General features: G+C 48.2%; 1 protein-coding gene across 1 annotated transcript in view; it reads left to right on the forward strand.

The window, feature by feature from the left end:
• The window catches only part of DNTTIP2 (deoxynucleotidyltransferase terminal interacting protein 2), a 228,946-nt gene that overhangs the window by 161,521 nt on the left and 48,514 nt on the right, over positions 1-18,911 (forward strand). Inside the window, exons 3-4 of the mRNA XM_086922456.1 lie at positions 1,618-1,750; positions 2,163-2,258. Coding sequence (XP_086778582.1) covers positions 1,618-1,750; positions 2,163-2,258 — 229 coding nt within the window. The remainder of the gene's footprint in view (positions 1-1,617; positions 1,751-2,162; positions 2,259-18,911) is intronic.

The following is an 18,911-nucleotide window of genomic DNA, read 5'->3' on the forward strand; positions in this document are numbered from 1 at the left end:
TGTGTTAGATAACACTAATCTCATGGGTCAAAGATGTAAATTTAGAAAGAAAAACAGACACAGGTCCACAAAATAACCACAAAAAATGTGTGAAAGAAGAGTGCCTCACGGTCGAAACTCCCGAGGGGGTTCCTGGTTAACAATTACCAGTGTACCAACTTCTCATCATCGGTCACTCTCTCTGTGTATAGTGTGTAAGAAAAAGGCCAAGTAAATCAAAGGGTATGAATAATAACAGTGGTTTGTAAAGGAAAAAGACAATACCAATGTGCACTCTTGTAATTCGTGTACCTATGCACCAAGAACCCCAAAGAAAAGTAAACCAACGTGTTAGGTTCAAACAATTAAAAACTGTATGGTGAGGGATGCTAGCTCTCTATCTTTATTCTGGTGCTGCAAGCCTCCCAGATTAAAATTAGGTACTCATATACCATCCATATTCAGATAGTGCCGACATGTTTCATTGCTCAACTTTCAGCAATTTCATCAGGGCAATCTGGGGTTCTCAATTCTTTGTTTTCACACTTATATTTAAGTCGGACCTTATGGTTGCCAAATCAGAGCGTACCGGCAATCATACAGGGGACCCCGTGTCACGTAATCACGTGTCCGCAAGTGGCTCAGTGTATCTCAAGCCCCTTATGCCGCGTCCCTCCGGCGCTTCCGACGGGCTACCAACTCACCAAGGCAGTCTACTTCAGCTTTTGTGCCACTGTAGCTGTAACAGAAAGTCAACCAACTTCTTCTGTTGGAGGCTCGGAATGACTTTTACCTTGAGCAGGTCACCACAGACAGTCCTCTCTTTTCGAGCCAAGGAGCAGTCCAGTCTAGGGTGCAGCCACTTTGCCTGGTCCAGGGAGAAGCAGAGCAGTCGTTCTTTGGTTAACTCTCCAGTACAGGTGTGGTCGGGGTGCTAGGAGTGCTACTTTAGTGCCCAGAACTTGCTATTGGAGGAGGCGGTGACTACTCCACAATGGGCTACCAGGTCCCCTTCCAACTGATTACTTCCTGTGAAGAGTGGCTTCTCGCTATCCCAGAGTGCACTCCCCAGATGGATGGATACTCCTCAGTATGTGTCGAGCTCCCTAGCTCACCCCAGAAGTGTGGCTACCTAAGTGCTACACATCCATGGGAAAACTGGTGTGGTACAGGTTTTCCTCCTCTCTGCTCCTGACTTCAACATGTCTGCCAGAACAAAACAGCAGCCCCTCGCTTGTGTGTCCACCATTTACCTTTCAAAGGTGGCTTTGTCTTTGAAGCTCACCATTTTGAGCTCACACTCGGTCTGACCTTCCTGCCAGGGAGAGGTAACAACCACAGAAGGATAGAAAGCCGCCTTGTGGCCAACCGCAGTAAAAGCTCACTGGAAAAATTAGGGCAACAGAGTGGCAACTTTTCTAAAATTGCATGACATGACCTTACCGCTTAGTCCATTCAGAGACACATGGGAGCAGGATCTGGTATGCCCATAACTGATGGGGATTGGTTTAAAATGCTAGAAGTCGACATTCAACATGAAATTTAACCCAGTTGAGTATTCAATAGGGAAAACTTTGAAGTTACGTTTTAGAAACCTGTGGTCTGCAACACTACTTTAACCAATGTTTTCTTTTGCAGCGTACTGTCAACCACCATAGACACCGGCCTCAATATCCAAGACCTTGGAGGTTTATACATCAGTTTTGATGGATTGAAACAAACACCAAAGTCCTGTTCACTTAAAGTAAAGGAGAAAAAACACAACCAAGAGGTAAGTGTGCTGCTTAAAAGGCTGGTTGCAAATAAGTTCCTTGGAAATAAGTCTACTATTTTTTTCAGATGAACCCCACATAGAAACGTGAGCTACAAATGTGTTTGGTTTTCTATTAAAACGGTCCTATTTGGCCTGACTAATAATCCAGAGCTGTACTTTTACATTGCACCCAATAGGTTAAAGGAATTGCATCCTGTGCCTCACATGTCCATTCAAGGTCCAATTTAGCCATGTGTCACGAGCATTCATGTTAACTGTACGATTTCACGTGTTGCTATTGGGTAAATCTGATTATTTTGTACGAAAGACTGTGCCTATGTAAATATCACTGTCCTTGCATCAATTAACCTAAAAAATGAGGTATTTGTTGTTTTATTTTATAAAATGCTAGTTTTCAATTCCATTTTAGGTCCTAAAGCGAAGCATTATAACCCCAGACTTTGAAAAAAAGGAGTGTGTTCCACCATACAGTGAATCCATTCAACAGCTGAAGAAAAAGCGCAGGGTATGTTAAAAATATATATTCCAGTCTTGGCTGTACTCACAATGCACCATGCAGAACCGTGATGGGATAACAGTTTACATAGAAAACAAAACAATATTTTGTTTTACTACATGTATTGGTCCAGTGCTGTCTAGCAGAGAGATGATTTAAAATGTTTGACCAACAGTTTCCTCTTTTGGATGTAATAAACCACAGTTACCATAAAGTCATATAGACAGGTTCATTTTGGAGCCAAAACCTTCAACCACTATTTGCATCGCAAGTAAATGCAGTAGCAAGAGGTCTTTAGAAAAAATGGTTTTACATTGAACACTGTAATCTCACACCTTTAAAAAATGTTCTCCAACTCCCTAGACCCTGATAACATTTTGATCCTTAAGACATCTTCCTTCATTATCTGACCCAAATGTTTTTCTGTTTCCTTGTTAAGTGCTAAGCCCTGACTCCGCCATGCCTTCCTTCCATATGAAACTAGAGTTTTCTCTAATATGGAAGAAAATGCCCAGAAATTAGACATATCCCAGGAGTGTTCAGAACTGGTGTTTTTTTTCTCTAGAAATCCTGGGATTCTAGATTTTTTGATTTATTTTCCTATGTTTATCAAAAGGCTTTTTGTTTTCTGGTTTAAGGGGGCTATTTTCAAAAGTGTCTTGTTTTTATAATGCTTCTTTGATTCCTTGTGTTGAGCTTCATTCGTAGACATTCATGAGATTGCAAAAAGTGTTTTGTTTCAGTAACACCAAAAAGTGCATTTGATAATTGGACATTTTTGCTTTTGTCGTTTCTTTGCTAAATTGGTCCGAAGATGCAATGGGTCTTGTGCAGGCACTTTAAAGAGATTAGTCATCATGGCTCATTTTATTTAAGAAAATACAGCATTAGGGGCGTGGCCAACATGGCGGCCACATCGGACACTTCCTGAAGGGCTCCGTGGCAGACCTGCCTAATATCTTGCTCTCATGCTGCCATCGGTACCCAGGGTGCCCTCCCCTTGAATCATATATATCCTGAGACAGTCCTGGTTCAAGCAGACTCCTGGGTGAACATCTGCAGTGGCCTCTGGCGGTGGGTGCCGGTATCGGGGCCTGAGGCGCCGGCTGCCGGCTGCCTGCTGCCTGCTGTTGAGGACCTGATTGATTGCTACGGCGAAGCCCCTTTGACGATCGGGGGACTCTGTGATGGCCTGAGGCGCAAAGAGGTGAACTAGCGGCCTGCGGCGGCTGACTGAGGCTACAACTCCTGACCGGGCCCTAGGCCGGTGCCTGGAAGGGCTGTGGGCCACTCAGCGGGTTGGTGCTGGCGCCGAGGGCTGCCACCGCGGGCCATGTGTCTAGCTGTGGCTGCTAATCGACATTGTTCGGAGGCTGCTGAGACGGAGGGGCCTGGGATGACAGACTCAGCACCCTAGGAATTGCTGCAGTGGGGTGCGGGCTGCGGCTTGAAGACCCCAGTCGACTGACGTCCTGGCAAAGGGAGCGAAGGTGAGAATGCAGCCTGGCCTGCCAAGATCAATCCAGAAGGGGACAGGTAGCCCTGCTGCTTCTTCCCTAGGAGCTAGGAGACTTTACTTCGTCTACATTGGGAACTGGTGACGAAGATGGGCCCTGAGCATGTGGCCTCCTGTGGTGGTGTCTGGGGACAGCGGACCGGGATGAGAGCCATTGGGGGGCCGGCCTGTAGGAAGGTGGATACCGGACTATGGTTGCCCCAGATTTTTTGCTGAGTGTTTAGCTGGTTTTCGACTTAGTTGGCCTGGGATCCTGCTAATTGGGGTCCCAGGCTATCTACTCTCTCTTTGAAATGGACTCCATGTACCCTAGGTACATCTCCAATTGGATATTGGGTCACCTTATCAGCCCCTGTACAGTGTACTATAGGTACCCAGGGCATAGGGGCATCCAAGGCCTACCAGTGGCTGCAGCATATCTTTTGCCACCCCTGGCTGGCCATCCAAACTGACACAACTGGCTCATCACTCAGCTGGGGCAAGGTTGTGTAATCACCCCTTGCTTAGATATAGTATACCCTTATCTAAACCTATATCTGGACACATATACACCTATAAGTCACTCCTATGGCGGGCTTAACAGTCCTGGAGGCAGAGTGCTTGGTTTTATGTGAGATGGTGCTCTAGCATGAGCTGAGCCTGTCTGCAGCTTTCAGAACCAAGTCCCTTAGCTGTTCTGGGATATTGCTATACCATATACTCTTAAGTGCATTATAATCCTCGCGGTTACTTGCTAACTTTGGTTTGGCTTAATCAAAACATGTTGTGTAAGGTGTCATAATCTTTAGAATACTACCCCCACGCCAGTTCTGGCGACGGGGGTAGCATTCCACCCTTCTACAGGGAGAAGACATGTTGCTTTGCTTAAACGCGGTTAAAATCAACCAGAGCCTCAGCATCACAAAATGGATGCTGCTGCCACAGACACAAGTCTGGCCTCCTGCTGCTGATCGAAACTCCGGCAGGGGAGGCCTGGACAATAGGTTTCCTGTCACAGGGAGGTGCTACACTACCCCAGACAGGAGATAGTGGATTGGGGCAGGGAGGGCTGAATGAAACTAGACACTGCCTGGGGCGCACAAGGTGTCCCAGGCAAAGCCCAGTTCAAACCGGTGCTGGGGCTTTCCAGCCCCAGCTCTGGCGCGAAACTGGACAAAGGGAAAGGGGTGTAACTACCCCCTTCCTGGTTCCCACCCATAGGAGGGACCTAGCAGGTTATCCAGCCCCCTGATTTGGAATAAAGGTAGAAGCTGTGCCAATGCACATCAGATCATCCTGACTGAAACTTTGAAACAAAACTTTGGACCCTTCGACATCCTACACCTCGTAGAAGACTGAAGAATCTCCCTTGTGGTCAAGGAGTGGCCACCCTGTGCAAGTAGGCACCATCAGCACTCAAAGGTTTTCTTTGCCGTTGCTCCCGCCGGAGCTCGAACGACAGACACTGACAAGACCTGGACTCCCAGACTTCCAACAGCCCGATCCACAGTCCCAGCAAAGCTGAGACCCGTGGAGGCGACGAGAGACGTGTGACCGGCCATCTTGGAAAGCCAGCGAAGTGCTTCCCGTGCAGCTCCCGAGGCACCCTCGAAGCTGTGCATTGGGGTTTGAGAAGCCCCAGCCCGAGCAGCTTTTGCACCAAAGATCACCTCTCCACACTCACCGAGTGCTGCGTGGGGCCCTTTTACATTTTCCTGCTCGACGCGTTGTCCGGTCATTTGCCCGTTGGCTAGTGGCCTCTGTGACGACAATCCTTTAAATTTACACTGCTGGTCTGGTTGCTCCAGACTGGCCCAGCTCCCCTGAAAAGGAGCTACCGATCTGACCGGCCCGGTCCGATCCAGAAGACATCTTCGATCCCTGCGTGGGTTGCATATGCCAAGGCTTGGTGACTCCGATTCGAGTACCGACATCACCGACAGTGAGAGCCTTCGTGGGTCAGCCCGTGACTACCTTCTGGACGTCCTCGATCCTTCTTGGTCCAAGTGGCAGCGGAGACAAACACCTCGACATCACCTGATCGCAACCTGACATCGCCTGGTTCCTTCCTGGTTCCTCGCTGGTCACTGGCTAGTGACCTGAACTCTGTCCCCTCTGCTTTCAGGTACTCTACATCTTCGATCCACCCGGACTCTTGTCTCCTGGCCGCCTGCAGCATCTTTTCCTCCAGGCTCCATAGAACTTCACGAAGAAACCCGACTCACTTTGGCACCTATACACCCGCTTTCTGTGGGTGAGGTAACAATATAACTCTGGTGCTCCTGTATTGGTTTACACCTCTAGTGTCCTAGTTTTAAGTGGCTAAGTTATAGTCCAGTCAGAAGACTCCCAAACCTATAACTTTCTGATTTTTACGCACCATTGACTTGTATGGTAAAAGCGGTTGCCTATAGACACTACACCCGCATCCTGTGGGCCTCCTATGTCCTAACCTTCGTTAGTCCAGTGTAGGCCCAGCGATTCCCAAGGCCCTAGGCCTGTTCATTGTTCATGACGTGGTACTTATACCACTTTATTAATATATGGTTTGAGTGGCCACCCGGCCTATCCATAATTGTGCCGCTTATTGTATGTTATACTGTGTTCTTTGTTTAACGCTTGTGCTTCTGTGCTCATAAAGAGTATAGGGGATTATTCTAGAAATAAATACATATATTTTGTGATATATAACTTGTGTGGTGTCCTTTCATTTGGTATTTAAAGGATTGCATATGGTAAAACAGCTGGCTTCACATGCCCTCTTGAGTTTAGCCTAAGACTGCTTTTGTCCATGCTACCCCTAGGATAGCTGGTCTATAAGGTTGGCTTACAACCAATCATCATAAGGGTCGTTTGGATTGGTACAAGGTGCTCACTAGAATTAGTGATCATCATATACCAGGCCAACTTCTCACACGACCCATCAGAGCTTACACAGTGGTGGAACACGGAGGAGGCAGGGCCAATTTACCGCATTACCTGCAGCATCCCACTACCACCAATGCCGTATAAATAGGAGTTGAGTGTTTGAGGGCCTGGGTTGCTGTGACAGCCAGGTGGACGTGCCAGAGTGGGCTGGGTCGGACTTCCATGCCCTTTGAAACTTTGGACCTTCTCATCAGGGCTTGAACGCACGAGGCTGGCTGGATTCTTCCCTACTAGAACGGACTGTGGTGGACTCTGGAAGTGAGAGATTGGAGGAGAGCTTGCCTCGACTGGATCTGGGCCCACATTTAGGCTATAGAGAACCACTGGCATGGGTAAAGACAGGCCCCAAAGAGGGGTCCAACCAACTAAAATGGACCAATTCACGGCCCAGGGCACTGCGGCGTGCTCAGAGCCTGCGAGAGGCGCTGTTCCTGTCACGGCTGACCCCACGGGCGAGTCCTCAGGTACCCAGATTCTCGGAGCTATAGAGGTCTCTAGTCAGCTGGTCCAGGCCAAGATTGATGCAGTTTCATCTGATGTGGGCCTGCTACGGGTCGACCTACGGGCTGACCTATGGGCGGTTGCAGAGCAATCCCTAGCCACGGACCAAAAGGAGTCCACACTGGAGACCAAAGTTCTCCTTCCTAAAGGCTGCCTTAACAGAATGAACTGCAAAAACGTCCATGCTGGTGCGCTGGGCTGAGGACGCCTAAGGGACGCTCTCGCAGAATTAACCCCCGCTTTGTGGGCTTCCTGGAGGTTGTGGTGGGCTCTGAGCCCGAACTGTTCCTAAAAAAAATAGATCAAGACAATGACTCCCCCGCAACGACACTCTCCTCCTGCTTTGTGTTTGTGTGTTTGGGCACACCTGGCTCGGGCAACCCCCCCCTCCCCCGATGGGGCTGTACCTCGCACCCTCATTGCTAAGATCCTCAACTACAGATATCGCAATCACATCCTTCAGGAGGCCCGGCGCAGCGGCGACCCAGTCTTCGAGAACCGCACCATCCGTATGTTTCCTGATTACACACGCATAGTTCAGCAACAGTGGTTTCGATGTCCAATCGTGGGCCCAATCACGGTCACAGTCCGCCGTGTTGTCGGGCTGCAGTGGTGGATCTAACTGCAGCACCGCCAATATGTCTTATTCTTCGATTGACCTAGAAACCACTGTTTAATGATCGCCAAATTATTTACGGCCGATCCACAGCCATTGATGAATACCGATTGAATTGAACACGACGAATCAAGCTAATTAATAAAAGCATGATTCCACACAGATTCTTCCGACAGGATTAATCGTTCCATAAGAGGAAATCATAACTGATTAAACCTCCCCTGTGTCCAACTTACAAAGGAACAATAGGCGCAACATCACTACCCCTTCCCCTGTCCTGAAGAAGTCCCGCTCGAGACCCATAATCAAGGCGTCAACAGGGTCGAAACGTCGACTATAAAATGCCATAGGACCAGTCAACTGGGTCCAGGTTACCATAGCTAACTATTGTGGCATACTGGACGAAATAATTATTAACTAGAAACTGGCCTTGAGAAGCCCTTCCTTTCCTTCCCTCCCTTCCCTCACTCACGTGTATATAAATCACCATTTGCTATGTCACTTTTGCACAATGTCACATCTCACTGGCCAGAATTGATGCGCCGTTTATTATAAAGTATTACTTGATTGATTTTTTTTGCGTTATGTTCTATGCATTGTTATAGGGTCTCTATAAGAAAAAACAAATCGTGAATGAAAAACAATTTAATAAATAAAACTTTTTATGACCTTTTTTGCTTGTTTGGATTTGCATTTAATGATTTATTCTAGAAGTCATAATAATTGACATAATTATGACAAAACATATGTTGAAAATTTGCGCATGTTTTGAAGCGATAAGGTTCATACCCGACAGAACCATTGTCTATATTGAAATGGGATGATTGGAGGGGAGAGGGGAGGAACGGATATCTGCCCCGAAGGGCTCTGGCAGGCTACCTGCAGAACCTTGGTCGCTATGCAAGTCTCAGAAACACAGCTGCTGAAATAAGCAATCCTCCAGGTACACCGAAAGAGTAGTGGATAATAGTTCGGAAAGTGAAGGAGGCCAGGCGGCCCGAGTAAGCCTGGCACTCCGAATGGCAAAGCACGAAGAGGCCAGAGCGCGGGTGTAGGTGGTGATTGCAGCTTGTTCCAAAGTCCGTACCGAGGACATAGTGGAGGATACCTCTCAAACCTCCAATACTTTAACATGCCGTGTGGATCTGATGTTGCTTGAATCTAGGCTGCAGCAACCCAGCCCCTGAGGAGATCGGCGGACTGTGGTAATACTGAGGAACTGTGACTCAGCGGACTCTCCTCAAGTGGTTCGCCGGACATCTGTTGAGAATACTTACAGTGGACTTGAGCTGTCTTATGGCACCCTGGCAGATCAGCTTGACTGCTGGGACTGGCGGACCGCCCCACCTCTTCTGCCTCTCTTCTCTTCACTCTTTCATGCCCATTTCACCCTCTCTACAGCTCTACACTACAGACTCCCATTCCTACCACCTCCCCCTGCTACCTCCTTTCGACTCTTAGCCCCCCTCTTTTTTTTTTCTCCTCTACCCCACTGTCCCCAAGTGTTCCCCCCCCCCCCTTTTATTCCTCCTCTCTCCCCCATTTTTCCATTTTCCCCTCGATAGTTTTAAGATCTGTATGGACATTGGGCCTTTCTCTATACCCTTCTGTTCACTCCGGCTAGTCGAGAACTGCAGAATGTGTGCCTTATGAATGTTAGTGACTGAGTGAATGTAGTAGCAGTGGGGGCACAGGAATTCCGGTTACTCGCCTCTGTGGACGGACGGGGTTCCCCTGCATCCTCATGCAAGAATAGGCACATTGTGAGTGTGGTGTGATTGATTGTAAAAGGGTGTGGTTAGTTTAACCTTTAGAGTTAATTGGTATATTGCTCATTTGGCAGGCTGAATGCCAGAGAAGTTCAGTATTGATCTTTTAAGTGGGTGTTACAATACTAGTGTCAAATTGGGAAGACACAGTGTTTTATCATATGTTTACCCGGTGGGTGGGGAGGAACAGTTTAGTTACCAGTTTTTAATGCGACGACCGCTCTGGCAGAGAGGCCTTAACAGTCACAGTTTAACCACGTAACCTAGAGATGGATGTTTTTAATATTGTTACCTGGAATGCACGGGCATAGCACATTTGTTAAATGGTATAGGACACAAACATATCTCCTTAGGCAGCGGACCCACATAGCAATGCTGCAGAAGACACACCTAACTGATAATGAGGCCCAAAAGCTACACAGGAAGTGGAGGGGCCAGATGTTCTATGCAACGTACTCTAACTACTCCCGGGGGATGGCAATCTGGATAGCCCCACTAACTCCATTTAGGGTTCTGAGGTATACCGCAGACAGAGGGGAGATACATTGGTTCTATGCTCCCATCACAGACAATGGCGTTTTTTACCTAGGCCTGAAGAATTAATAATGTCCCATGCAGGTACACCTCTCCTGTGGGCCTGTGCTTTTAACTGTGTGTTAGAGGGGTCAATCGATAGACTCCCCCTGAAACCGCACACAAAACCCAACATGGTAGAGGCCCTTCGGGGGTGATGCAGAGGCTGGGGTGCGTTGACTGGTGGAGGATGGTACACCCAACGTAGTGTGTAAATACATGCTTTGCCCCGACCCATGCGTTCTATAGCCGCCTCAATTGCTTTTTGCTTTGCGGGGAGGTAGCTGAACATGCCCAAAGCATATGTATACTTGGGAGATTCCTATCTGCTCATGCCCCAGTAATATTACAATGGAGCGCTGGGAGCGGTAGGCCCGCGGTCCCGCTCTGGCGGCTCCATCCCAGTGCCCTGAAAAATGGGATATCCATTCGGAGCTCAGTATTTCCATTGCTAACTTCTTTAACATAACTAGTTGTCTACAGACATCATGGGCATGGAGTGGGACACGATAAAAGTGGTGCTTCGGGGGGGGGAATGCATGTCAAAGGTGGGCGGGTTGAGACTACTGGAGAGGGACCTTGTGGCTGCTGAGAATGACTTCTCACACTTTACAGAGGGAGAGCCCTGGTTCAGGAACTGAAGATGAGGAACGGCTTTGAGCTCACCGTCGAGTGGGAGAAATATGGGACAGGCTGACTGCCCGGTTAGGCAAGAATATTGACACACCTACATAAAAAAAAGGTGATAAAACCAGGAAGCTGCTAGCCTGGCTTCTCAAGAGAGAGCGCCCACCCCCTTCCTTACTATCAATTAGCCAGTTGGATGGGTCCCTCACACACACACACACACACACACACACACACACACACACAGAGTCTGCCATAAACTTGCGGTTGCATGTGCATCTGTTGGGCGTATGCGGCGGGCCGGGCGACCGAAAGGGGGGGGACATAGCACGGTACTTTGTTGGAATATCCCTGCTGTGACTCACTGATGAGCAGGGGGAGACTCTGGGGCAGAGAGCCTTCTCCAAGAGGCAGTGCGAGACATGGCAGGCGGTAAGGCCCCTGGGCCAGATGGCCTCCCAGTAAAATATTACAGGGTGTTTGCGGACCTGCTGCTCCCAAAGCTGTTGGAGACCCTTTGAGAGGCAAAGCAGACCGGGATACTCCAAGCCCAAATAGTAATGCTACTCAAACCGGGCAGAGACCCTACCTCGCCAAGCTTCTATTCCCCCCCGACTCCATGCTGGGAGTGGACACCAAAGTCCTAGTCAAAGTTCTGGCATCCAGGCTGAACAGAGTAGTAACCCAACTAGTGCATGAGGACCAATACAGATTCATGCCAGCCCTGGGCACACACATGAAACTGCGTAGACTTGCACATGTACTGTATTTGTTTGCAGGCTTGAAGATACTGGCAGCGGCACCTACCTCACTCCTGTGCTTATCCAAGTTTGACCCATCACACTCACCTAAGTACCTGAGATGTGGTGCTACCCCAGGGCCACAACCTGCATGCAGCATAAATTCAACATGCTTCTGCTCGTGTTGGTGAAACTCTGCATAGCTATCCACTGGACAAATGGACGATAAACCACTGCGAATGTGGGGACAGCAGAAGAACGCCATCTATGTGCGGTCCGCATGGACTAGAACACTAGCGGTGATCTAGAAACTTGTGAAATTATGTTGGAGAGCAGTCAGCTCTGAAACCGAAACCTTCTGAAACCCCAGGGCCCAGTAACATCATGCTGAAGAAGGTTCCAGAGCCAAAGAAGGTCACCGACCCGAAGGGCGTCGATCCGAAAACAGCCGTACAGCCAAAGAGCGTTGAGCCGAAAAAGACTGTTGACCCCAAAAAGGCCATCCAGCCCAAAATTGTCGACTTAGAACACGCTGTCGACCCGAACAAGGCCACACAACCCAAGGGCGCCGAACCAAAGGTCGTCGCCGATCCAAACAAGCCTTCGGCAACGAAAAACGTCGAACCGACAATAGGCCCCGTGCCGAGACACGCGTCCAAGCCAGAATGTCCTCTCGGACCGAAAACAACGGATCCGTAGACTCCAGTCGATCCGAAAAAGCCAATCGACTCCAGAAAAGACGCTCAGACGAAAAAACAAAAGACTCCAGTCGATACCAGCAAGACCATCGACTCGGGAGACAGCACTTCTCCGAAGAAGCCTACGGAGCAAAACAAACTCGTCGACCCGAAACACAGTCGACCCGAAGAAAGACCCCGAACCGAAAAAAACGGTTCCTAAACCTAAAGTAGTCTACAAACCAAAGCCTAAGACTCAAACCAGGACTGTTGAGGAACAACTCTCCCACCCAGATCCCTCTGAAGACCAGGCAAAAATGTACATTGATCCAAAAACTGGTAAAGTTACCATCCTGCATAGGAAAAAGAGGCCTTTGGACTTTGAACCTCAGTCCCCTATTCCACTAAAGAAAAAAGACTTTGGGACTTCTCCTTCAAGACCCTTCAGTCCTTTTCAACCTTTCATGCCTACTACTCCTTTCAATCCTTATAATCCTTATTCTCCCTCTCATCATGGGGACAACGAGGGTGACACAGGGGATGAGCCACAGCCTCAAAATGACTTCCCACAGGACCCTGAACCTCAAGAACCATGGGATGAGCCAACTGACCCTTATAACACCCATCCCATCCCTGACATGTCCTCTTATCCCACTAAACCGTCTCCTACTGACGACACAGTAGTTTTTAATCAGCTCATAGACAGGGCTTCACAGTTACACAACGTGGATATGCATAATGACCCCGTTGAGGAAGACTTCTTGTTTGACACCTTTCCTACATCTGAAAAAAGTGTCAAAACACTTCCCATGTAAAAGGGAGTTCTGAAACATGCACCTGACATATTTAAGGACACAGCCAGGGCACGGGTAATCAACCCCAGAATAGAGAAAAAGTATAGGGCGGCCCCTACAGACCCTACTTACATCAAAGGGCAGTTACCACTTGACTCACTGGTAGTGGCCAATGCACGTAAAAGGGCCAACTCACAAACAACCGGGGAAGCACCTCCCCCAGAAAAAGAGTCAAAGATATTAGAGGCATCAGGGAAAAGAGTAGCAGCACAAGCCTCCAACTCGTGGAGGATAGCTAATACACAAGCTCTACTGGCTTGGTATGACATGGCGCATTACGACCAGCTAGAGTCCCTAATGCAACACCTACCTGAGCCCTTCAAAGCACAAGCCCAAGATCTCATCCAGGAAGGTAAATTCATAACAAATGCCTCCATCAAATGCGCGCTTGACGCAGCAGACACTGCAGCTAGGTCAATCAACACTAGCGTTCTCCTCTGCAGACATGCATGGCTACGTATCTCTGGTTTTAAAAATGAGGTACAATCCACTATCCTTAACCAGCCTGTTAACCAGGACTTTCTGTTTGGCCCTGCTGTTGACACCATTTTGGATAAAATGAAAAAGGACACAGACAGTAAAATCTATGGGGGCATTGCAATTTCAGCAACAAAGGGGCTCCTTTCATCGCTCCTCATACAGGGCAAACACACGAGGACATGCCTCACAAACAACGGCCTCATATAAAAGTAACGCACAAAGTTCCTTTGCTAAAAACACCACCAGAGGAGGCTACTGAGGTAACAATACCAAAGGAAGAGGACGTGGAGGCAATAACACCAGAGCCTCCACTGCCTCAAAACAGTGACTCTATCACACTACCTCCAGACCACATAACACCGGTCGGAGGCAGACTACAACAGTTCCTACCTGTCTAGAACACAATTACCACAGACCGGTGGGTGAGAGAAATTATCCAGTCTGGCTACTGCCTAGAACTGACTTCTACACCACCAAACATACCACCAATACATCGTCCAATGTCCAGAGAACACATCACCCTATTACAACAAGAGGTGAACTGCATGCTAGAAAAGGGGGCTATAGAGCTAGTCCCTTTACAACAGCAAAGGGAAGGGAGTGTACTCCCTATATTTCCTCATTCCCAAGTAAGACGGCTCTCTCAGGCCAATATTGGACCTCAGACCCCTAAATCAATACATACTGTCGGAGCACTTTCATATGATCACATTACAACAAGTGCTCCCGTTTCTACAACAGGGGGATTTCCTAGCAACACTGGACCTCAAAGATGCGTATTTCCACATACCCATCCATCCAGCCCACAGAAAATACCTCAGGTTCACAATAGAAGGGCAACACTACCAATTCAAGGTTTTTCCCTTCGGGGGTTACCACGGCTCCAAGAGTGTTTACAAAATGCTTAGCGACCGTTGCAGCGCATCTCAGAAGGCCGCACGTCCATGTGTACCCTTACCTGGACGATTGGCTTATACAAGCAAAATCGTACCAACAATACGCAGCACACATGTCCCAAACAATCCAGCTGCTACACAGCCTGGGATTCTCAATCAACTACACAAAATCACATCTGCAACCGTCCCACATACAGCAGTACCTGGGAGCCACCATAAACACCTCGGTGGCAAAGGCGCATCCAAACTCAACAAGGATAGCTAGTATGCAGACACTCATTCACAAATTTCAGCCAGAACACACTCTGCCAGCTCAAGTATTTATGCAGCTCATAGGCATGATGGCCTCCTGCATATTCATTGTCCCCCATGCCAGACTACAAATACGCCCATTACAGGAATGCCTAGCACGGCAATGGAACCAGGCTCAAGGACAACTAAAAGACCTAGTGTTGGTAGACAGTCGCACTCGCAACTCTGCAGTGGTGGAACCCACAAAACCTTTCCAAGGGGCGACTGTTCCAAGAGCCGGTTCCACAACTAGTACTAACAGCGGGGCATCACTGACAGGCTGGGGAGCCCATCTCCTTCAATACACAGTACAGGGGCTCTGGACAAACAAGCAGAAAAGGCTGCATATCAACCAACTAGAGTTGCTAGCAATATTCCTAGCCCTGAAAGCATTTCAGAAATACTTGTACAGCAAGACAGTGTTGATCCGGACGGGCAACATGACCGCAATGTACTATATCCAGAAACTGGGAGGAACGCACTCTCCACAGCTGTCCCATCTGGCACAGAGCATCTGGAAGTGGGCGATTCCAAAAAGCATTTTTTTCCTAGCAGAACACCTTCCAGTGAGGGACAATCAAGTTGCCGACCTGCTCAGCAGGCACAGCCAGCAATTACACGAATGGGCGATTCACCCCCAGGTCCTCCAACCATTCTTCCAGGAATGGAGTCACCCAGAAATAGACCTGTTCGCCACAAACGAAAACTCGAAATGCCAATACTTTGCCGCCAGGTTCCCACATCCATTGTCACAGGGCAATGCGATATGGATGAACTGGTCAGGCAGATTTGCGTATGCTTTTCCCCCAGCACCACTGATCCCGCTGGTAGCACGCAAACTGCGGCAACACTCCCTCACACTAATCCTAGTTGCTCCCACATGGGCGAGACCTCCTTGGTACACAACGTTCCTAGAACTCTCAGTAGTTCCCCATCAAAGACTGCACCTTGCACCTCCTCTTCTAACTCAGAACCATGGAGAAATCAGACACCCAGATCCCAACCAAATGAACCTAGCGATCTGGTTCCTGAGGTCTTAGAGTTTGGATATCTGAACTTGCCCCCCGATTGCATGAATATCATTAAGGAGGCAAGAAGACCAACCACTCGAGTGTGCTATGCAGCTAAATGGAAAAGATTTGTTATTTACTGCAACAATAACCAAATCAATCCATTGGACACATCAATACAGAACATTATATGTTACCGGCTACACCTACAAAGATGTAACTTGGCATACTCTTCAATACGGCTACACCTTCCTGCCATTGCAGCATACCTTCAAAACAGACAACACCTTTCACTGTTTCGAATACCAGCAATCAAAGCTTTCATGGAGGTTCATTAAAAGGGTGATTCCTCCTAGGCACCCCCCTTCCCTAGTCTGGAATCTCAATATAGTGCTTACCAGACTCATGGGCCCTCCTTTCGAACCTTTACATTCTTGCGAAGTACAATTCCTAACGTGGAAAGTTGCCTTTCTAGTGGCCATCACCTCACTCAGAAGAGTGAGTGAATTACAAGCGCATACAATTCAAGAACCTTTCATGCAGGCACACGCCAACAGGGTGGTTCTTAGAACAAACCCTAAATTCATGCCTAAGGTTGTATCCAACTTCCATATCAACCAATCAATAGAACTGCCAGTGTTCTTTCAAAATCCACAGTCAGTAGCTGAAAGAGCCCTGCACACACTAGAGAGCTCTACTTTATTATGTGGACAGAACTAAATCCTTTACTAAAAAAAAACAACTGTTTGTTGCTTTTGCACCACAACACAAAGGGAATCCAATTTCAAAATCAGGAATAGCCAGATGGATAGTTAAATGCATTCAAATATGCTATCAAAAAGCAAAATGCACTTTAACCGTCCCCCCAAGAGCACACTCCATAAGAAAAATGGGGGCATTGATGGCTTTCCTAGGAAATATTCCCCTTGAAGATATCTGTAAGGCAGCCACATGCTCCACCATACAAACTTTCACAAAACACTACTGTGTAGATGTACAAACAAAACAGCAAGCTGCTGTAGGCCAGGCTGTCCTCAAAACTCTTTTTCAAACTGCTGCAGATGACACAGGTAGCCACCGCTAGAGGAGATACTGCTATACAGTCTATGCACAAGATATGAATTCAGCAGCCCACATGCCTCGAACGGAATATGCTACTTACCAGTATGCATCTGTTCTTGGCATGTAGGGCTGTTGACATTCATATCGCCTGCCCTCCTCCAGCCCGCCCTCCTCCTGCAGCATTCCCTCTGGCAAGGCCATCTCTTACTTTTCTATCTCCATCTCTGCCACTATGGCGAAAAACAATCTGAGGATGGAGAGGATGCCCATGCGCACTGTAGTCCAAGGGAGGAGTCACCTATCTTGTGATACTTCGAAGACTCTTCCAAGACAACAAGTGCAATCATCCTGACCTAACACTAGGCGGCAATCTATGCACAAGATATGAATGTCAGCAGCCTTACATGCCAAGAACAGATGCATACTGGTAAGTAGCATATTCCTTCCTCCCAATTGTGTGAGTTAAGAGCATACCCAGACCAAATGCACCTGTGTCCTGGGGAGCCATAGGGCATCCATCAATCTGCGCTACGAGAGGGATTAACTCTCTGCAGAAGCACTGGGGTAAGGTACACGTATGTGTTGTTTTTATTTTATCATAGATGTCTCAATACTGGCGGAATTACGCTCCGTATGGCGTGCCGCGTAATACACCTCTTCCCATTCCTTAGGTGTGAGCAGCCTTCCCAACTTGAATTTCTAGCATTTCTGTCCCTGCGTCTTCGCCGCTGAGGGGGGCGTGTCGCAAAAGGCCGAATAGGTCTATAACAAGGCATTCATCATTAGTTTTCATGAGGAACCATTCTTCAAAAGCTGTGAGGGGCCACTGAGCTCCAGTATGCACCTTTTGGATGCATTACCCAGTGTCTGATCTGCAGGTATTGCATCCTTTCCAACTCCGGAAGCGCATAGTCACCCCCTAAGTGTGCCCTCTTCATCAAATAGGTGTCCAACAGAGCGACAGCCGGCACTGCCAGTGGCGAAATGCCACTTTACCTAGGCCCGGGGCAAAGGCCTCATTGTTGACCAGTGGGGTCAACGGAAAGGTGAATGTGGAAAGCCCCTTGCGCAATGCAACTCGTTCCCACACTCTCAAGACTACATTAGTAATCGGTGAGGAATAAAGACTCCATGGCCTCGGCAGACCGGTCAAGAACGGGATCTTCCAAATAGAGGTACACCCGATTGCTCAGTCTATAAACAGCCATCACTTTTTGGATTCCTCACTGGACCAATCCACCATGAATCGGAGTTGGATAGCTTGGTTATGTAGGACGTTCGGAATCCACAGTCCCCTTCATCCGAGGCTGCTTCTCAGCTCACACAAAGCTGTTCAATTTGCTGTGCAGGGTCTGAAGCATGCCGGCGGGTGCATTAATCAGTAGCGCCTGAGAAAGGAAGAGGATTTTTGGGAGCACTGTCATCTTTATTGCTTCTGTCCAGCCAAGCCAGGCGAGGGGATAAAGTTTTGACTATGACAGGTCTCTTTTGAAGTGTTGGAGGAGTGCTTGATAATTGAAGGAGGATGTCTCTTGAATGGTCGCGAGAGATGTATTCCTGAATATAGACTAGATGTGTGTTGCCATTGAATCAGATACCGGTGCGCAAGAAAAGTCCCTGTTTCCTGGTGAACCGAGAGGTTGAGGGCATGTCACTTCTGTATATTTATCCGGAAGCCCGCTGCGCTGCCGAAAGCCTCTGTTTATCCAAAAAGGCAGGGAGAGCCTCCCGAGGGTCATCTAATGTAACAATTACATTGTCTGCATAGAGAGCAAGGGTATGCATCTACCTGCCAAAGATGACTCCTGTAATGCACGGATTGCCTCGGACCGGTTGGGTTAAGGGCTCCATAAAAAGAGATAATAGAGGCAAGAATGGGCATCCCTGCCTCATTCCATGACAAATAGGAAATGGGTCCTAAGTCTGGCCATTAACCCGTACGGTTGATTTAGGTTGGCTGTAGTTCCTTAGGTTCCAGGACCAACATCCTGGCCTGAAGCTCAAGTGAGCAAATGTTCCCTCCAAGTACGGTTGGTGTACTCTGTCAAATGCTTTCTCTGCTTCAATTGCCAGCAGCATTTGGCTTTATCAAGCAGGTGGAGGATTCACTTGGTATTGTCAGTACATTGTCTGTGTGGAACAA

Source organism: Lissotriton vulgaris, chromosome 5 (assembly GCF_964263255.1).
Source record: "Lissotriton vulgaris chromosome 5, aLisVul1.2, whole genome shotgun sequence".
NCBI classification, from domain to species: domain Eukaryota; kingdom Metazoa; phylum Chordata; class Amphibia; order Caudata; family Salamandridae; genus Lissotriton; species Lissotriton vulgaris.